The following is a 19879-nucleotide window of genomic DNA, read 5'->3' as shown; positions in this document are numbered from 1 at the left end:
TTCTCAAGCTTTTTGGCCCATGGCCCACCCCGCTCAACGCAAACCTTTCCACAGATCATCAGTTGCTGATGGAGACTCGCCATTAATTGCACAATTGCACCTATGCCATGTTGCTAGTGCTGCAGCTGGGGAGAAGGGTTTGATGTAACCAGTAAGAAAGGAAACAGGAACTGAAATGATGAGACTAAAGGCTTTAACAGTCTCACATCTACCAAACCTCATCTTTAATCAAGTAAAATGTTAATTTGTGTCCAACACAAAAGGTTTGAACATTGTCTTTATGGCGGGTGGGAATCCTCTGGGTCGGGGACACTGACTGACCCACAGAAAAATCAGTCGGACGTCACAAGTGAAAAGCACGCCAAAAAAAATCCTCCCCAAACCCCCGATGTGGCCCCCAACTGGAGTGGCCCCTCACTCCCCAGGCACTCCAGCCCCATGGACGGGGGAGGGACAGGGAGGACTGAGGTTCAGGGCTTCCCGTAGGCCAGATTGACTCTTCTGGGGTTCTGAGGTGAGATGTTGTGGACCCCTCTAGGCTCCCCAGGGATTCTCCCTCGGGCACAGAAAGCTCCCCTGACACTGGCTCGGAGGGCAGCCCGTGCAGCTGCGGTCCAAGGGGAATGCCACGGGGGTCCGGGCTGGCATACAGCCGTGCTCCCTACGCCCCTTAGCCAGGCCACTCCCCCCCAGGGCCCCCCTGACCTGCCTCCTCCCCCAGGGCCCCATCGGCCCTCACCCGCCTGCTTTGGGCAGCAAAGAGGCAATAAACCAAGTGCCCAGAGACACTCCTGTCCCGTCCAGCACCAGGGCCGAGGGCACCCCCCGAGCTCCCCCAGCTCTTAGCTCCGCGCAGGGAGCAGTGCGAGCAAGTGGAGAGCCAGCTCTGCTGCCCGGGCGTGTCCCGTGGGCAGGGAACACTGCTGGGCACAGGGGCAAGCTCACTGCCCAGGAAAGCTCTACCCTGCTCGTGGCAACGTGGTGGGGGAGGAGGGGAAAGGGCCAAACGCCCAGGGGAGTCCAAGCCCCCAGCACCCCCCTTCCCAGGGGGCACGCGGGCTTCTGTCCTCCAGTGCACTGTGCCTAGGGGCTCCTGCTTCCTGCCACACCCAAACAGCCTGGTGATGCCAGGCCTGCATGGGCCCTGCTTCCCCCTCCCCCACTGCAGCCAGCCATGTGGGGGAGGGGCGCTGAATGCGTCTGACGGGGATTCACGATGTCGCAGTCACTGTGATTGTGACATTGACCGGAGGGTCATCAGCGGTGGGATCCGGAGCTGGGGGAGCCTCCTGGGCAGTGGCCGGGGGCTCAGGGTGACACTCTGCAGACAGGAGAGACAGCAAATCACTACGTGCGTGTGGCTCCAGGCAGCAAACAACTTCAGGTCAGTCCCGTAAACACCCCAGGGGCCTCCCAGAGCCCCCTAGCCTGCCTCCAGCCCCGCACAACCGGCCGAAAACAAGGGCAATCGACCCTCATGCTCCAGGGCACAAGCAGTCAGCCATCCGCTGGGTCAGGAAGAAACCTCCCTGGGGGACAGAGTGTTCCATCGCCACCCGCAGCTGGACCCTCGGATCCGCAGGCCCAGACGAGATGGACAAGGGGCTAAGCGACAGGCTGCTCTTTAGGTGAGTTTGCCTCAAAGGCAGGCTGGGTTATGGGCTTCGCTGGCCCCCTCACTGACATACCAGCTGCTCCTGTGTCCCAGTTACCTGCAGATGCTTCCCCGGCTGAGGGGAAGGTGGGGGATGTGCCCCCAGGCTCCACGTCCATCCCATCCACCGCACCCGCGGCCATCTCAGCATCCTCCGGAGTGCTGATGTGCTCCTGAGCATCAGGGCCAGGCCTGCGGACGAGGGCACCACATCCCTAAAACCGTTCCTGGGCAGGGTGGAGCCAGGGGCTGGCAGAGGCACGGAAAGGGAGGGAGCATATGGCCTGGGGAGCGGGAGGTAAATGGAGCTGCAGGGACGGGGTGGGGGGGGGGGGTTCCTAGAAACGTGGGCAGGATGTGGGCTGCCCTCTTGGCCGCTGTTTGTGTGGCTCATAGGTGCACAGGGGCCCTGATGCGCCCGCCCCAGGGCAGCTCACCGCAGCACCGGTGCAGAGGGCGGGCCCAGGGCATGGAGAGGAAGGGGGCAGGTGAGAGTGGCTGGAGTGGGGGGCTGGTCACAGGGTGGGGGGGCACTTACATTCCGAAGAGCAGGTCGTGCAGCCCTGGGGAACAAGGCAGGGCGATACTGTTGTAAGAGCCACCCGCTTGCAGTGCCCGATCCCCACCCCACCCCCCGTCCGACTCCCCCTCTGCCCAGCTGGCTGCCCACGTGAATGCAGGATGCATTGGTCCTTGCAGCACCTGGCACCAGCGCCTGGGTTCCAGGGCGCTGCTGGGGCATTTCCTGCTTTCTAGCCCTGTGCCCCCATTGCACCTTCTCCCTGGCCTGAAGGGCCCCAGGGGGTCTCTGTGCAGTGGCAGCCAGTAGGGATCCCCTGCCCCCCCCCCCCCCACTCACGTGGGTTGTTGTCCCGGTTCCGGACGATGTACTGAAAGGCCAGCAGAGATGCCACCGCTGCCACCAGCATCCCGGCCGCTGCAGCCCCCAGCACTGCAGGGTAGGCATTGAATGGGGGCTCAGCTGGAAGAGAGAGCAGCCGCAGGTCAGCACTGCGCTGTCCCGACTGGGGAGCCCTGCGCCAGCAGCTCCCACAGGCTGCTAGAGACAGGACCCTGGCACAGCAGGGAGTAGCTCTCACTCATAGTGTACCAGACACCTGCCTCTAAGTTCCCCCCTTGGCCAGCAGCAGTGCCCAGAGCATGCTGTGTCAGTGGCAACAGGAGGCCCTGTGCTGCCCCCACTGCATGCGGGAATGGGGTGACCCTTGATGGGCAGCTGGGGAGACTGAACACAGAGCAGCAAAGGGAGGTGCCTGAGGCCATGTAACTAGTCAGTTGCAGAGCAGGGAATAGACCCAAGGCCTGTGCTGAGGCAAGTTCTACTGTACTGAGTTGAGTCTTCACCAACCCCAACCCCTCCCCCCCGTGTCAGCTTGGACAGCCCTGGCCCCGGCGTCACTGGCCCCCAAGTCCCACGTCGGTGTCTGTAGCGGGGCGGGGCGGGGCTGGCGCCGGGAGGGGAGCGGCTCTCGTGTGGGCACTTGACTTGCTGGGGCCGGAGCCTCGGAGCTGCACACTTGGAGGCCTGCGCTGCCCCCCTGGAGCAGAGCGATGTGCTGCCCTGCTCTGCCCCGTCTAGCGGGGTGTCCCGCCCAGGGCTCCCCCCCCCCCGGGTGCCGATTGCTGCGCGCGGCCCCTCGGCTGATGGGGTCCCCCTTCCGAGGGGTCCCGAGTGTCGACATTCCGCCTCCTTGACTGCGGCTGCCGGCTCCGCCCACCTGCGCGGCCCCCTCGGGTTTCACTCTGCTGGTTTATCAGGAAAAGGCTCGTTTCCCCTTTTCATTTGCACCCCCAGCAGGGCCTGGCTTGGCCCTACGGCTGCTCTTGTACTGGAAGGGCAGGTCGCTGTTCCGGCTGGACTGGGGGCCGGGCCCCTGGGTTTTACTCCCAGCTCTGCTACTGAACACAAGCCTGGCCTAGGATGCCAGTCCGTGCCTCGGTTTCCCCATCTACACCATGAGACCGGCTGCCTGGCGGGGCGTTGGATGGGTGGATGTGAACATGGGCTAAGTCTCTCCCGCACAGCTGGATCCAACAGCCTGGTTCTGCCATGTCCGTGGAGCTCCTGCCCTGCCTTCGCCCCGGCTCAGCGCGTGGCCTACGAGGGGAGCGGTTCAGAGAAACCCCCTGGAGCAGGTTTTAAAGTAAGTGTCTGGAAACGGCACCGCAGGGCTCCCCGCCGGCTCCCTGACCGTACCTCCGCTCAGCCTGGGATCTGGGGCCCCATCGCATGCATCAGCCTCTGTGACCGTCTTTTTGCTCTGTGGTTTGTACAGCCCCGAGCACCTCGAGGCGCAGCCTGTGGCTGGGATCCCAGACGCTCGGGCTGCACAAATAATCAGCTGCTTGGGGCTTAGTTCGGATCCAACTCCTGTGCATGCGGGGGGCAGATCTGGTTGATGAAAAATGGCTTTTCTGTGACGACGGAAATCTCCCGGTGAAAATCCCCCTTCTCCTCCGGAATTGGAAGGTTTTCACTGAAAATGTCACGGCCAAAACCTGAGACGTGTTTGGTTTTTTTCACATCCTCCCTCCCCGCAAAAGCAAATGGGAATGGAAATTTGGTTTTGTTGAAAAATGTGGCCAAGGAAAACAAATCGTGTTCCGATGAGCAAGGAGAAGGGACGGCCTGGGTCGGTTTTTCAGGGAGACTCGCACCGCGAAGAGAAGGCATTTCCCAGGGCTTCCTGGGTATTGAAGCCAGTCGTATAAATAATGACGCTGGCAATGCCCAGAGCTTCCTTGTAAACAAGTGGGCAAAGTGGCTTCTGGGGCCACTTGGGGGGGGCTGCGCTTCGCAGGGGAACAGACTCAGCTGCAGGAACCGGAGCAGTTGGCTAGCAAGAGGCTGGGGAACAGAAACGCCCCGGCCCCTGGGGCCGTCGGGCGCTCCCCCCTCCTGGGGATTCGTGCGATGGGTGAGCCGGGTGGGCCATGCAGGGTGCAAGCGGAGGCGCGGAGACAGCGACAGGAGGCCCAGAGGGCCACGGAAGAAGCCCGGGAGAAGCAGGAGCAGCGGTTCGTTCTGGTCACCCTGCACCGTGTCAGCTCTAGCCCCTCGCGCCCCGCAAAGGCCTCGACATGTCCCCGCCCCTCACTCCAGCAAGCCAATGAAACCCTTTCCAGCTGCTGTGCATCGTCAAGCCTACTTCCCATTGGCTGGTCTCCTGCAGGGCGGGGCCTCTGCAGGGAGGCCAAGCAGCGGCCAGCAGGTGGCTCCAGCAGCTGTTCCTCCCGCCATGCAGGCCAGGGAAAGCCCGTCAGTCTCGGTGCAGGACCGCGGGGGGGATGCCCGGCGCCCCGAAGGGTGAAGAGAAGGGGCAGCCGGGGGGGCAGGTGGGTCGGTTAGCCAGGGCAGGGGGCTCTTTCCATTCAGGGCCCTAAACCCCAAGCCAGCCTCCTGCTCCGTGGGCAGCAACTGGCAGAGCCCCCGTGCCTGGAAGCGGCGAGGCGCATCTCCTCCCTGGGCCCACAGTCAGGCCTGGCTGGCGCCCGGGGCCGAGCCCTGAGCCCCTCCCCCCACAGGCAGGGAGGGCAGGAGCGGCCCCGCGCTAGCACCCACCTGCAGTCACCGGCCACGGGGTTCGCAGCAGCTGCCCTGCTCCACAGGCTGCTCCAGGGGCTACAGCCACAAGGGTACTCAGGCTCCAGGTGACGTAAGAGCCCCACGCCCAGGCCGCCTGCCCTGCAAGGGAAATGGCTTCCCTGCCAGAGGCTGCTCCCATCCGACCGGTCGGAGAGCTGGGAGCCCTGCGGTGCCCCGGGAACGGCCCCTGGGCCCGCTCTGGTTTGGTGCCGCCTGCCTGCCGCTGCTCCAAACACGGCAGGGCAAGAGGTTGCTGGGCACAGCCTGGCTGCACCTGCAGCCGCACCCCTGGCTGCTCCCCCTCCCCCCATGTGGCGCTGCTGTAACCTGGGGCCCCTTCTGAGCCAGCCTGCGGGAGACCAGAGGCAGGTCCAGCAGCTGCAGAGGCGGCGTGACCAGCTCTGCTTACTCCACGTCTTCACTCTGGAACCCAGTGCTCACCGGCCATTGAGCATCAGCTGCGCAAGATTCTGGGCTTGTGACGCTGGCGGAGTTTGAGGACAACGCCTCAGGGATAAACAGACAAGCGGCCTGGCAATGCGCCTCAGTCCTGCACTACAGAGCACTCTGCAGCCCCTCCTCCGCTCCCCTGGGTGCCCCCCTCACAATCCCCCACCAGCCTTCTCCACGCCAGTAGGAGCACCTGAAACACCCCTGTAGAAAGTGGCAGTGCGGGTTGGTCTTCCAACACAGCGTCTCCCCCACCCCAATACAACAACACTGTGCCCTGCACCCCAGTACAGCACCGTGCCCTGCACCCTAGTATGACACTGTCCCCTGCACCCCAGTACAGCACCGTGCCCTGCACCCTAGTATGACACTGTCCCCTGCTCCCCAGTACAGCACCGTGCCCTGCACCCTACTATGACACTGTCCCCTGCTCCCCAGTACAGCACCGTGCCCTGCACCCTACTATGACACTGTCCCCTGCACCCCAGTACAGCACTGTGCCCTGCACCCTAGTATGACACCGTGCCCTGCACCCCAGTACAGCACCATCCCAAATCCCAATACAGCACCGCCCCCTGCACCCCAATACAGCACCGTGCCCTGCACCCTAGTATGACACCGTGCCCTGCACCCCAGTACAGCACCATCCCCTGCACCCCAATACAGCACTGTGCCCTGCACCCTAGTATGACACCGTGCCCTGCACCCCAGTATCACACCATCCCGAATCCCAATACAGCACTGCCCCCTGCACCCCAATACAACACCGTGCCCTGCACCCTAGTATGACACCGTGCCCTGCACCCCAGTACAGCACCATCCCCTGCACCCCAATACAGCACTGTGCCCTGCACCCTAGTATGACACCGTGCCCTGCACCCCAGTATCACACCATCCCGAATCCCAATACAGCACCGCCCCCTGCACCCTAGTACAGCGCCGTGCCCTGCACCCCAGTACAGCACCGTCCCCTGTACCCTAGTACAGCGCCGTGCCCTGCACCCCAGTATGACACCATGCCCTGCACCCCAGTATAACATCATCCCATACAGCATAATATGACATTATCCCCTACATCCCAATACGATCACAGCCACCCTGCAAATCCACCAATATCCATGAATCTTTGCGGCTCGTTTTTGCAGCTGCAGATGCAGATGTGGACACACAGTTTGTGCCCGCACGGGGCTGTAGTGATCACTCCATCTCCTACGCCCCCGTGCGGGCACACCGGTCTATATCCCTGCCCCAGCTGCGCTGAGCACATGCGCCCCGGCCCAGGCCTGCCTCTCCACACCGTGATTCCCAGCCAGGGAGGGTCGCGGGCCTCTCCTCCCGAGGTGACGAGAATCCGACGGGCTGGGTGGCTGAGCCTGCGGGGCCTGACTGGCTGCAATGGGAGCGAGATTCGCCCACCGCTCTGCACAGCCCGGCGTCCTGGCCCCGTTCCTACAGCCCTGGGCATGCGGGCAGGCGGCAGCCGCTGCAGGAGGGGGTACCCTGCTGGAGTCACTTCACCTGGCGTCTTCACCTCGGAGGGGTGGCCGGTGGTGCGGTGGTTGACGGCCAGGATGCGGAAGGCATACACCACCGCCGGGTCCAGGCCGCCCACCCTGTGGTCCCGGATGTCAGGCTCTATGTCACTGGCCACCGTCTCCCACGCCCGGGCTGCCAACCGGGCCGGGTCCAGCGAGGGTTTCTTTGCTTCCTGCCGCTGGACGACAAAGCCGGTCAGGTTCCCCGAGCCCTGCGTCTCCCACACCAGCTGCACCTGGGTGCGCTGCCGGGTGTACGTCAGCTTGCTGATCGTCACGTTGGGGGGCCTCGGGTACTCTGCGGGGGGAGGAGAGTGTCAGTGCGCCCCCAGTGAGACCATGCACACACGCACAGCTGGCACGCACACCTCGCCTGACACCTGCACGTCACGCGCCGGCTCCCTCGCTCACACACGCTCTGAGGCACCGGCTCCCGCCCTTTCCTTCCTGCCTCAGTCAGGGACTAACACCCCCTGGGCAAAGCCAGCCTCAGCCCGCTCCCCAGAGCCTGAGCCTTGCTGGAGCCCCACCAGACCTCACCCCGTGGCACAGAACCCGGGGGGGAGGCAGGAATCCCAGGGGGTTCTTGGCCTAGTCTCTGTCCAACCTTCTGAGGTAAACAGGATAAAATCCAGTGAGGACAAATGCAAAGTGCTCCACTGAGGAAGGACCCATCGGTCTCTCGCACACAGAAGGGGAAGCGGCTGTCTAGGAAGGAGTCCGGCAGAAAGGGATCGAGGGGTCAAAGTAGAGCACAAGCTAAATAGGAGCCAACAGTGCGACGCTGTAGCAAAAAAAGCAACATGATTCTGGGCTGCATGAACAGGAGTGTTGGGAGCAAGACACGCGACGTCGTTCTTCCGCTCTACGCGGCGCGGGTCAGGCCTAAGTTGGAGGATTGTGTCCAGTTCTGGGTACCACATTTCAGGAGAGATGAGCAATTGGAGAAGGTCCAGAGAAAAGCAACAAAACTGATGAAATGTCTGAGAACATGAGCTAGGAGGGCACTGAAGCTACTGGGTTTGTTTAGTTGGGAAAAGAGAAGACCGAGAGGGGGAGGGAGACAAATTGTTCTTCTTGGTCGCTGAGGACTGGACAAGCAGCAAGGGGCTCAAACTGCAGCAGGGGAGGTTTCGGTTGGACACGAGGCCAGGTGGCTTAGCACAGAACAAATTGCCTGGGGGGTGGGAGTCTCCGCTGTGGGCAGTTTTTAAGAACAGGTTGGCAAAATTCCCACCAAGCCTGGCCTAGGGGTTATCCTGCCTCCATGCAGGGGCTAGGCTGGCTGATCTAGCGAGCGCCATCCCGGCCCGACGTGGTTGTGCAGCTAGCAATCTGCATGCACAACCTGCCGAGGTGTAAACCCACCGGAACCAAAGCTCTTACCCACATGCTCCCCGGCCCAGCCCCTCCCACCTCTTTCCTTCCCCCACGCCCCATGCGGGCCCCCCACCCCCACCCACTTCTCCCTCAGACCCTCTCCATCCATCCCCCCAGCCCTCCCATCCACTGCTCCGTCCCTGCAGGTCCCAGCCTACTTCCGCCAAAGCTCTGCCAAGCCCGTGGGGTCCCGGGGTGCCCTCCCCTGCCGGCCGGCCGGCTGGCCGTGCGTACTCTTCACGTGGAGCCGGATGGGGAGGCTGGCATTGCCCACGGCGTTCACGGCCGCGCACTGGTAGGTGCCGCTGTCTCTCAGCCACTCGGTGTCCCGGACAGTCAGGTTGAACCAGGCGCCGGCCTGCTGCAGCCTGTAGCGCACGGTGTCCGGCCGCACCACCTGGCGCCGGTTGTTGTACCAGAACACTTCGGAGCCCAGGTGGGGGCCCTGCAGGGCGCAGGCCAGCCGGGCCTCGCCGCCCTCGAACAGCGACACCTCCGCACGCTCGGCCACCAGCTTGGGCACGTCTGTGCAGGCGAGAGAGACGGGCCCTGCCGTGAGACCGGGCCGGGCCAGGGCCGACGCCTCCCCTGCAACCCAGCCAGGGGCTGGCCCTGAGCCCTGCAGGGCGCCCAGCCCGGGGGCAGCCGGGCCTGTTCCAACTCATGCATCATGCCCAGGCTTGGTAACGAATTGGCAGGTCCAGGCCGGGACAAACGCTGCCTGTCCAGTCCCTGGCCCCCGCTGAGGACCGGGGCTACCCACGGCCGCCGAGGGCCCTTGCATGGGGCGCTGCCGGGCACGGCACGTCTGTGCTGCAATCCCAGCGCACGGGGAGACACTGCCCAGGCCCACAAGGCTCCCCCCCATCCCCAGGGCTGCAGCAGCCCAGGCCCCCAGGTCCTGCCCGGAGGAATGGAGCAATCCGAGGAGCAGGCAGGGGCGGAGCTGCGGGAGAGGGAGGCAGATGTGCTGTCACTTTCTGAGCCCCTCCCCCCATGTTTTGTGGGCACTTTGAGCACTGGGGTTTGGGGGGCTCTCGCCCAGCAGCCGGGGCAGGGGCCGTGGAGCCGGGTCCCTGCCCGGGGCTCTGGCACACGCCCGGGGACGCTCGTCAGTCAGCTCCCCTCAAGCGCCTCGGTGGGCTGGCCCCAGCCCCGGCCCCGGCGTGGGACCCCCTGTGTCTGGCCAGCCGGGATGCTGCACCTCAGCCTGGCCCAGGCGGAGCAAAGCAAGAGCCGCTGAGCCAGGCCCCAGCAGGCCCCCGGCCGGCTCTGCCGCTTACCCAGGCGCACGAGGCACTCGGAGGCCCGCGCCTGCAGGGGGTGGGCCGCGACGCAGGCGAACTCCTTGCCCCCGAGGGAGCTGTTGGACGGCAGGACGTAGATGCTGCGGGAAGCCTGCGCGCCGCCCAGCACGCCGAGCCGCCAGTCCCGCCACCAGAGCGTGACGCGGGGCAGGCCCCCGGCCCAGTGGCAGGAGAGCATGAGGAACTCGTTCCGCTTCGTCGCCACGGCAGAGCAGGCGGGGGTCCCCCCCGGCACCCCTGGGTAGAGACAGCAGCACCTGAGAGACCAGCAGCCGCTGCTGGAGACCCGGCGTGCGGGGCCCCAGTTCTCTGCTCTGCCCCCACCCCTGCCACACGCAAACCCGCCGCCCCGAGCAGCGGTGCCTGGGCCTGGGCAGCACTCGGGCAGTGAGATGAGAGTCGGGCCCAGTGCTGGGAGCAGGAGCCAGTGTGGGGGGAGCTGGCTTAAGAGCCGGTTCCCCCAGCACCATCTCCGTGGGGCGGTAAGGGGGGGGGCTAAGGCGCAGGGAGGAAACGGTGCAAGCGGGACTGAAGCGGATCCTGCTCAGTGGGGTCTCGGCTGCCCCTCTCCCTCTGAAACACACAAGAGCTGCAGGTGGCCCTAGGACCTTCCAAAGGGAGAGGCCCAGTGGGGCAGCGAGCGCCCCCTTGTCCACTAATTGAGTAGTCGATGGAAATTCCAACAACTACTCGATTAACTGATTAACCGAAATTTAACATCCCTAGTTTCTGGGAGGGGCAACGGGGTGTCTGGGGGAGTGTCGGGGTGACTGGCGGGGGCGGTGGGGGCGGCAGGCTGTCTGGCGGGGGCAGTGGGGTGTCTGGTGAGGGCGGTGGGGGCGGCAAGCTGTCTGGCGGGGGCGGCAGGGCGTCTGGCGAGGGCGGTGGGGGCGGCAGGCTGTCTGACGGGGGCGGAGGGGCGTCTGGTGAGGGCGGAGGGGGCGGTGGGGCGTCTGGTGAGGGCGGAGGGGGCGGTGGGGCGTCTGGTGAGGGCGGAGGGGGCGGCAGGGTGTCTGGCGGGGGCAGCGGGGCGTCTGGTGAGGGCGGAGGGGGCGGTGGGGCGTCTGGCGGGGGCGGCAGAGTGTCTGGCAAGGGCGGTGGGGGCGGTGGGGTGTCTGGCGAGAGCGGCAGGGTGTCTGGCGGGGGCGGCGGGGTGTCTGGTGAGGGCGGTGGGGGCAGCAGGGCATCTGGCGAGGGTGGTGGGGGCGGCGGGGTGTCTGGCGAGAGCGGCAGGGTGTCTGGTGGGGGCGGCGGGGTGTCTGGCGAGAGCGGTGGGGGCGGCAGGGTGTCTGGCGGGGGCGGTGGGGGCGGCAGGGCGTCTGGCGAGGGCGGTGGGGGCGGCAGGGTGTCTGGCGAGGGCGGTGGGGGCGGCAGGGTGTCTGGCGGGGGCGGCGGGGTGTCTGGTGAGGGCGGTGGGGGCAGCAGGGCATCTGGCGAGGGTGGTGGGGGCGGCGGGGTGTCTGGCGAGAGCGGCAGGGTGTCTGGTGGGGGCGGCGGGGCGTCTGGCGAGGGCGGTGGGGGCGGCAGGGCGTCTGGCGAGGGCGGTGGGGGCGGCAGGGCGTCTGGCGAGGGCGGTGGGGGCGGCAGGGCGTCTGGCGGGGCCGGTGGGGGCGGCAGGGCGTCTGGCGAGGGCGGCAGGGCGTCTGGCGGGGCCGGCGGGGGTGGCAGGGCGTCTGGCGGGGGCGGCGGGGGCGGCAGGGCGTCTGGCGAGGGCGGCGGGGGCGGCAGGGCGTCTGGCGAGGGCGGCGGGGGCGGCAGGGCGTCTGGCGGGGGCGGCGGGGGCGGCAGGGCGTCTGGCGAGGGCGGCGGGGGCGGCAGGGCGTCTGGCGGGGGCGGCGGGGGCGGCAGGGCGTCTGGCGAGGGCGGTGGGGGCGGCGGGGTGTCTGGCGAGGGCGGCAGGGTGTCTGGCGGGGGCAGCGGGGTGTCTGGCGGGGCGGAGGGGAGTCTGGCGGGGCGGAGGGGTTTCTACCCTGGCGGCCCTGGGGCCGGGCGAGGGACTCACACACGGCAGTGGTGCAGACAGCATCGGCTGGGAGCGCGGGGTGGGAGGCCAGGCAGGTATAGGAGCTGCCGTTCTGCACATCGGCCCCTCGCTGGATCCTGGTGGCGCTGGAGAAGGACGCGGCAGCGTCTGCTTCCCAGCCGGCCCTCACCCACTGCAGCCGCGCGGGGGGGAACCCGCCAGGCCACGAGCACTGCAGAGCCACATCCCGGAAATTGGCAGCCGGCTCTGGTGTGCAGCTGGGCTTCCCCTCGGGCAGATCTGTGCGTGGGGCAAAGAGGGTATCAGCAGCAAGGGGCGTGAGCAACCCCGGGCAGAAGAAAGGCCGCTGCCGGCGCTGCTCCACGAGAGCTGCATTGGGGCCAGGAGGCTGGGGACCACGTGGCAGCTCCGCCTGCTCACTCCGTGGGCTCTTTCCAACACGCCAGCTCGCTGGGCAAGCTCTGTCCGAGCAATGGAGGGAATCCGGGACAGCAGGGCGCTCGGCACCTGCAATATGCACCATGCAGGCCCAGTGCTAGGGTGGGGACCAGGGCAGGACCAGGGGACGGGACAGGGGCCCAGCGTCTCCGAGTCGCTCCGGGGCCGGGGACGGGACAGGGGCCCAGCGTCTCCAAGTCGCTCTGGGGCCGGGGACGGGACAGGGGCCCAGCGTCTCCAAGTCGCTCTGGGGCCGGGGACGGGACAGGGGCCCAGCGTCTCCGAGTCGCTCTGGCGCCGAGGACGGGACAGGGGCCCAGCATCTCCGAGTCACTCCGGCGCCGGAGACGGGACAAGGACCCAGCATCTCCGACTGGCTCCGGCGCCACAGACAGTCCACGAGGTACCTGCCATGCTGTGCAGAACCAGAGACATTTGGCATCGGCACGGCCTGACTCTGATTCTTCAGACCGATTCAGCTTTGCAAATGTGACGGTTTTGGTGCTTGCTGGTGCCTAGCGTCAACCGCTCCCCTCCAGCCCCCTGCTGCCCACTCACCTGAACCCTCGCGGTCGCTGTGGCCAGCCCTTCCCATGCAGCAACGTGCCCACATCCCCTGCTCCCCTTGTGACAAGCCCCCAAGCCACTTGCCCAGGACAGCTCCTCCCTGTCTTCTGGAACATGCCCCCCCGTGGGCCCTCCAGTGGCTCTGTTTGGAGAGGGGGCAGCGGGCTGGACGCCTGGGCTACGGGCAGGGGGACGTTGCCAGGAACAACATGGCCAGCTCCGAGGCCTCCGCACGTAGCAGGGAATCCAGCAGGCCCAGCGCCTCGCCCAGGCACACGCTCACCGGGCCCTCGCCCCGCCACACGGCAGCCTCCCCGGAGATCAGATGTTTCCTCCCCGCGGCTGTCAGCAAACACCCCTCTGCTCGAACCACCTGCCTCGGGGTCACTCCAACGCCTCCGCCGGACCGGCAAGAGTCCACCAGCTGCCTTGGGCACGTACAGCCTCCCGCACTGCCCCGTCCTGCCCGCGCACAGGGCCCCGAGCACAACGGGCTTCTCTGATCCACGGGTCCCTCCCCTGGACACTCCCCTACCCGCGCTCGGAGCCGCCTGGCGCTGGCGGGTGACCGTCAGAACCCGAGCAGAGAGGCAGGAGGGAGCGGCAGAGGGCAGAGGGCAGCGGGCAGGGGGCGGCACTCACAGTAGACGGTCAGGACAATGGTGCTCTGGGCCCGCGTGTTGAGGTGCGTGTTCTGGGCCAGGCAGGTGTAGGTGCCCGTCTGTGTGCGGGAGATCTTGGCGATCACGTACTTCTGGCCGGAGTAGACCTGGGAGCTGTTGTAGAACCAGACGTAGTGGCTGGGCGGGTTGGAGGGGGCCAGGCAGGTCATGACCACCTCTTCCTGCTCGTTAGCTGTGAAGCCGTGCTGGGCGACCACAAACGGCTCCACGCTGATCACGGGCTCGTCAGGCCCATCTGCAGAAGGAAGCAGAGGCCATGAGCTCCCAGCTGGAGGAGGGGTCCTGGTCAGCTGGCTGGTTGATATGCGTATCTGGGCGCCGGAGAAGGCTGGGAGCTGTAGCCGGGTGGCCGGGGCTCTGCTCCTGAGACACTGGAGGGCTCTGGTCCCTCGGTGCCGGGGGCAGGGCCAGGGTGCGGCCCCCCAGGTGTGTGCCAGCCCTCTGGCCAGCTGTTCTGGTGCCTGCGGGCTGTGCGCTAGGATGTACCCTGGAAGGCAGGGCTCTGGGCCGGGGAGCCCTGGCTATGGTCTCCGGCACACTTGTGGGGGCTAGTGCCGGAGGGGCTGAGCACCCAGCCCCCGTCAGCCTTGGTGGGGCGTCCGAAGGCTCAGCAGCCGGGCCCTGGGGTGCTGGCAGCCGGAGGGGCAGGTTGCTGCTGCCTGCAGCTGACTCACACACGACGTCGAGGTACATCTGGTCGCTGGTCTGGCTGTTGACCTCGTTGCGGGCCGTGCAGGTGTACCAGCCCAGGTGAGTCCGGTTAGCCGCCGTCAGGTTCAGCCGCCCGCTGGCGCCTTCCACCACCGCCACGGTGCCCTCCCGGCTGGTGTGGCGGTGCCAGGCGAAGCCCACAGGGGGCGTCCCCTCCTTCACCGTGCACGTCATGGTCACCGGCGCGCCCTCCGCTGGCGAGGGGTCGGACAGCTGCAGGGAGGGCCGTGGGACGGGAACTGGGGAGACCGAGCACCTGGCTCAGCTGTGCTCTGCCCTGCTGCAGCCTCCTGCACCCCATCCGAGCCCTCCCAACTGCCCCCTGCCCGTTATCCAGCGGCCCCTTCACGCCATCCATCCCCCTCTGCCGATCCCGCCCTGCCTGTCCCCGGCCCGGCGCTGGCGAGACGGGGCAGCCGCTGGGGAGACGAGGAGGGGAGGGGCGTGCAGCCCCTGGCACCGACCGTTCGGCGGGAGGGGCTGGCTGGGCTTGCAGCGAAGGCCCCAGGGAAGTGGGGCGGGGAGCCCTGAGTGGCTGAGGCGGTTGGACAGGCAGCCCCCCAGCTGGCCGGAGTTCCAGCCCCCCCGACAGGCCTGGCTGTGGGTGTCAGCCAGTGGGGCGGGTGGGGCAGGCTCCAGTCCGAGGGCGTGCTCACATGCGTCTGGCTGGCTGGGCGGGCCGCGCGCATGGGGCTGGTGGCGGGGGGAGCTCTGGGGCCCTGCTGCCCGGCACCACAGGGGCCCAGGGGCTGGCTGCCGTGATGCCATTGCACACGGGGCTGTTATGGGGGTTTTCTGAAAGCCCCAGGGCCCAGAGCATCTCAGCAAGCGTGAAAAACTGAGGGAGCAGAGTGGGAAACCCGGGCCCAAGGCCGCCCAGAGCCCCCCGGCCTGGTCTGTATCCGTGGCAGGGTGCAAAGCAGTCGGCGGCTTGAGGGGGGTGTCAGGACCGCTGCGTGCTGGCAGCGGGCTCAGCCCCTCGGCTCCACTGAGCAGCCGGAGGGGCGTTGGCCACACCAGAGCTGCCTGCTGCCAGTCACTGCAAGCACCTCTCCCTGGAGCCAGCCTCCGCCCTTGGCACTGCTGCCAAGTTGTGGTGCCCAACTTGACGCGCCCTGGCCTGGCTCGCAGCTGCCCAGCACCCGCACTCCCCGTGGGAGCTGGGGGGGCGGCAGGGCTCGCCTCTGCTGGGTTGCCGGTAAGAACTGGCCAGCTAGCTGAGAGCCTGGCCAGCCGACACGGCCTCCTTCCCCTCCCGCCCATCTATCTTGGGCAGCAATTTGGGTGGGGACTGTCTGCCTGGTGCTTGTACAGTGCCTGGCACCTTGGGGCCCTGGGCTGCAAGCCTGGTGCCACCCAGCAATAAGTAACCGTGCTAGTGACTAGCTGTGCCACAAATCAGAGGCGAAGCTTGAAAATGTCATTGCGACCTGCCCTGCCTCAGTTTCCCCATGTGTAAGCGAGCATATTTATCCTCCCCCTCATTGTAAGAGCAGGCTCCCCTAAAGTGCTCTAAGGTTCTCCCAGGGCTGGTATCGGACCCCTGGCATGGGCCGGCACTCCTCCAGCAGAGGGTGATTCTCTGGGAACTCGCTGGGCGGTTCCCCACCAACTGAAGAGTCACTTATCCCTAAAGCGCGTTTCCTTAGTGGGACGAGCTCTCCCGGGCCTCAGCCATCTGCCTGGTCTGGCTGTGAGCTGGACTAAACGCCACTGGGCCTGACTCCCCGGGCCGTGCTCCCCATCTGCAGAGCTGATCAGCCCCGGGCCGCGGGCTCGGAATGGCCCCCAATGTGCTGCCGTTCCGAGGGCAGACCCTGGAGGGACAGGCCCGGGGTTTGGAGCCGTGGCGCTTGGGAAGTGGCTGCCGGGCGGTGAGTGACATTCTCCGGCAGGCTCGTCGCCCGGCAGCCGGGACGTTTGTCTGTCCACTCGCCCCAGCATGTGAACAAAGCTTGCCCGGCTGGGAAAGGGGAAATCTGGCTCGGGCAGAGAAGCCCCTGGCAGGAGCCCTGGCATTCGGCCCCAGGGCTGGGGCTCCGCACAGCTCCGGCTGGGTTCCAGAGCCGCACATCTGTCCTGCCTTGCACCAGCGTGAGTGATGGGGACGGGGGTGCAGCCACCGAGGCCCCGGGCTGCTCAGCAGGGAGCCGGGTTCCATGATCCGCGCGTTCACAGAACAGAAGGGCCCAGGGCTGCAGCCTCACAGACTCATAGACTCTAAGGTCAGAAGGGACCATTGTGATCATCGTCTGACCCCCTGCACAAGGCAGGCCACAGAATCTCACCCACCCCCTCCTAGAATAATCCTCTCGCCCACGCTCCTCACACAGCCCGGGCCACAGGCCACACCAGGCCTCCAGGAGGAAGCAGAGGAAGTCCCAGCTTTTGAGGCATTGAGAACTGAGCCCTTTGGGGCATGGCCTGGCTGTTCATTCTGTGTACAGCGCCTAGCGCAGCAAGGCCGGGCCTGTGACGGCAGCGCCTCAGCATTAGCAGGACACTGAGGACAGGCTGGCTCAGGCAGTGCAGAGCACACTGAAGGGAAGGTGGACCAGCTTGGGCCAAATGGGTCCCTCCCATCTCCCGGCATCTTTGCATGCAGCACCACGTCAGGGATGGGAAGGACAGATGAGGACCAGTACATGTGATGATTGGAGGTGACAAGGGGCGGTGTGTGCATGATGGTTGGAGGAGATGAGGGGTGGTGTGTGCGCGATGGTTGAAGGAGACAAGGGGCAGAGCATGCGATGGTTGAAGGAGTCAAGGGGTGGTGTGTGCGCGATGGTTGAAGGAGTCAAGGGGCGGAGCATGCGATGGTTGAAGGAGTCAAGGGGTGGTGTGTGCGCGATGGTTGAAGGAGACAAGGGGCGGAGCATGCGATGGTTGAAGGAGTCAAGGGGCAGTGTGTGTCCGATGGTTGGAGGAGATGAGGGGCGGAGCAGGCGATGATTGGAGGTGACAAGGGGTGGTGTATGTCCGATGGTTGGAGGAGATGAGGGGCGGAGCAGGCGATGATTGGAGGTGACAAGGGGCGGTGTATGTCCGATGGTTGGAGGAGATGAGGGGCGGAGCAGGCGATGGTTGGAGAAGATAAGGGGCGGTGTATGTCCGATGGTTGGAGGAGATGAGGGGCGGAGCAGGCGATGGTTGGAGAAGATAAGGGGTGGTGTGTGTCCGATGGTTGGAGGAGATGAGGGGCAGAGCAGGCGATGATTGGAGGTGACAAGGGGCGGTGTATGTCCGATGGTTGGAGGAGATGAGGGGCGGAGCAGGCGATGATTGGAGGTGACAAGGGGCGGTGTATGTCCGATGGTTGGAGGAGATGAGGGGCGGAGCAGGCGATGATTGGAGGTGACAAGGGGCGGTGTATGTCCAATGGTTGGAGGAGATGAGGGGCGGAGCAGGCGATGATTAGAGGTGACAAGGGGCGGTGTATGTCCGATGGTTGGAGGAGATGAGGGGCGGAGCAGGCGATGATTAGAGGTGACAAGGGGTGGTGTTTGTCCGATGGTTGGAGGAGACGAGTGGGCACCAAGGCCCCTGGATTCTAGTCCCACCCTGTGACACTGGAAGCAGCCCACTTCGCCTCCCCTAGCCTGGGGAGGTTGCAGCAGGAGCTTGGGGGCAGCCCAGCGGGGGCAGTTAAAGGGTGGGGGACCCGGACTGGGGCCTCTGTTGCCTTGTTCAGCTAGTCCCGGGGGGCGGCTGCCTCCATGCTACGTACCCAGCACGACCAGCTCTATGTAGAAGTAGCCCACTTTGATTTCTCCGTCCTCCTCGTACATGGCCTGGCACATGAAGCGCCCTTGGGCAGCCGTCTGCAGGTTGCTCAGCTCCAGCGTGCCGTTCCGCAGGTTCACCTGGCCCAGGGCCGCTGCAGCCTTCTCCACCTTGGCCTCTAGCCCGTTGCTGATGGCCACGGCCCGGGGCACCAGAGAGCCCAGCTTGGTGAAGCTCCAGAAAACCACCATGGGGGAGACCACATTGCCGCATGCCAGCTGCACGGCCTGGTGCCGCACCCCTCGCACGGCCTGCTCCTCGTACGTGGCATCACCAGGGTGCAGGAGCTGAGCTGGGGGGAACGAGGCAGGAAGGGTGGACCAGTGGTTAGAGCAACTCAGGAGACTGGGGATCTCTGCTGGACTCCCTGCGGGAGCCTTTCTCGGTGCATCATGTGCCCCTCCGCCCAGGGAGGACCCGGCCCTGCCTCCTTGGGGGCGGATACGGAGAAGCTTGGGAGGTGCTGGCAGAATGCGGCCTCAGAGAACAGCATCCCGGGGAGCTCCCGGGGCTCTCAACACTCCCGCTCTGTTCTAGCGAGGGACGAGGGAGGATTTACAGCGGAACTGGGGCCACAGTCCCAGACGCCGGTGCCGCTGGGGTCCACAAAAGCCCTGCATGACAGTGCCCAGCCCCGCAGGCACCGCCAGGGTAGGACATCCTCCCGCCAGGGTAGGACAGGCCGGGAGCTGGGCCCCTCGCCAGCCCCTCCCTGGCATCTCCCCTGCCCGGCGGCAGCGCCTCCTCCTAACGGTGTGTTGCCCCAGGAGCCGCGGTGCCCACCCCCGGCAGCAGGAACGGCAGGGCCCTGCTCTCGGAGGAACCGCGCCCCAGGCACATCCACACTGCAGCGTGGTCCCCCCCGGCCCTGGGGAAAGGACTTGGGCTGCGGGGTGTGGACGTTCCCCCGCGGGCTCTGAAACCGGCCCAAACATCCGCACCACAAAGCCCAGGCTAAGGGAGAGGGCGCGGCGCCCCGGCGCTGGGGGTGCTTGTGGCAGGCACTTTCCTGCCCCGCCTGGGCCCTGTGCTGCGGCCGTCACTGGCCGTGCAGGGTGAGCGGCTACCCCGCCAAAGGAGCTGCCCGCCTCCTCCGTGCCTGCTGCGCTCGCGGGGTCGGCAGCGCTAAGCCCACAGAAGCCAGCCTGCCAGTGAGCAAGGCAGGGGGGTCGCTTGGCTTCCCCTTTCTGAGCTTCCCGGAGTCATGTTTTCGGGCTTTCCTCTGCAGCCGCATGGGAGGGCAACTGGCTTGAGGTCTGCACCAGGGCCCAGAGTCGCTGAATCCCAGGACTCCGGCAGCTGGGGCTTTAATCGACCACGCACTGCCGTGAGACGCCCGAGCCAATCCCCGGAGCCTGCGGCTGCTTGGCACTGGCCGAAAGGAGCTCGCAAGGCCCAGCGCTAACCCTCCCACGGCATCACAGCAGCCAAGGTCTCCCAGTCACCAGCGAGGGCTCGTTACTCACCGCAAGCCACTGCGGGGAGAAGGCAAAATATGGTCAGCAGCTTTCCCCGTGCTGAGTCTCTTGCTGCTCCATCCCCCATGGCGCCATGTCACGCCGCGAGAGAGACCGTCAGCCCTGAGCCCCTCCACTCGGCTCCCGCTGCGTCCAGCCTGGCCCTCCTGCAAGTGGGAGCCCTGGCGAATGGCCGCGTGCGGCGCGGGACGAGGTATCGGTGTCCGTCAATCTCCCGCCCACTACATGCAGCCCGGGCCCGTCTCAGGTTGCTCTGAATTGCCCGGAGTAGCCCTCAATTATTCATACCCCTTCGCTTCCCT

General features: G+C 66.1%; 1 protein-coding gene across 1 annotated transcript; it reads right to left on the bottom strand.

The window, feature by feature from the left end:
• Nucleotides 1–19644, bottom strand: VSIG10L2 (V-set and immunoglobulin domain containing 10 like 2). Its single transcript, XM_075909270.1, has 11 exons — nt 19566–19644; nt 18044–18562; nt 14280–14555; nt 13565–13840; nt 12087–12196; nt 8861–9245; nt 7230–7544; nt 2514–2636; nt 2193–2217; nt 1713–1846; nt 1–1321 (listed from the first exon to the last, which is right to left on the bottom strand). The coding sequence occupies exons 1-11, from the start codon at nt 19642–19644 to the stop codon at nt 1212–1214; spliced, it is 2352 nt and encodes a 783-aa protein (XP_075765385.1). The 3' UTR covers nt 1–1211.
• Between the last annotated feature and the right edge of the window lie 235 nt (nt 19645–19879).

This window comes from Pelodiscus sinensis, chromosome 26, assembly GCF_049634645.1.
Source record: "Pelodiscus sinensis isolate JC-2024 chromosome 26, ASM4963464v1, whole genome shotgun sequence".
Lineage (NCBI taxonomy): Eukaryota > Metazoa > Chordata > Testudines > Trionychidae > Pelodiscus > Pelodiscus sinensis.
This window is presented reverse-complemented; position numbering and strand designations above follow the sequence as displayed.

What these genes read in the sequence shown, in the direction of transcription:
- VSIG10L2 (XM_075909270.1), bottom strand. Translation starts at nt 19,644, where the DNA reads ATGGGGGATGGAGCAGCAAGAGACTCAGCACGGGGAAAGCTGCTGACC. An exon ending in GATGTACCTCGACGTCGTGT is followed by an intron (nt 13,841 to 14,279) that starts GTGAGTCAGCTG and finishes TTCCTTCTGCAG; the next exon opens with ATGGGCCTGACGAGCCCGTG. An exon ending in CACGACCTGCTCTTCGGAAT is followed by an intron (nt 1,847 to 2,192) that starts GTAAGTGCCCCC and finishes CCTCGTCCGCAG; the next exon opens with GCCTGGCCCTGATGCTCAGG.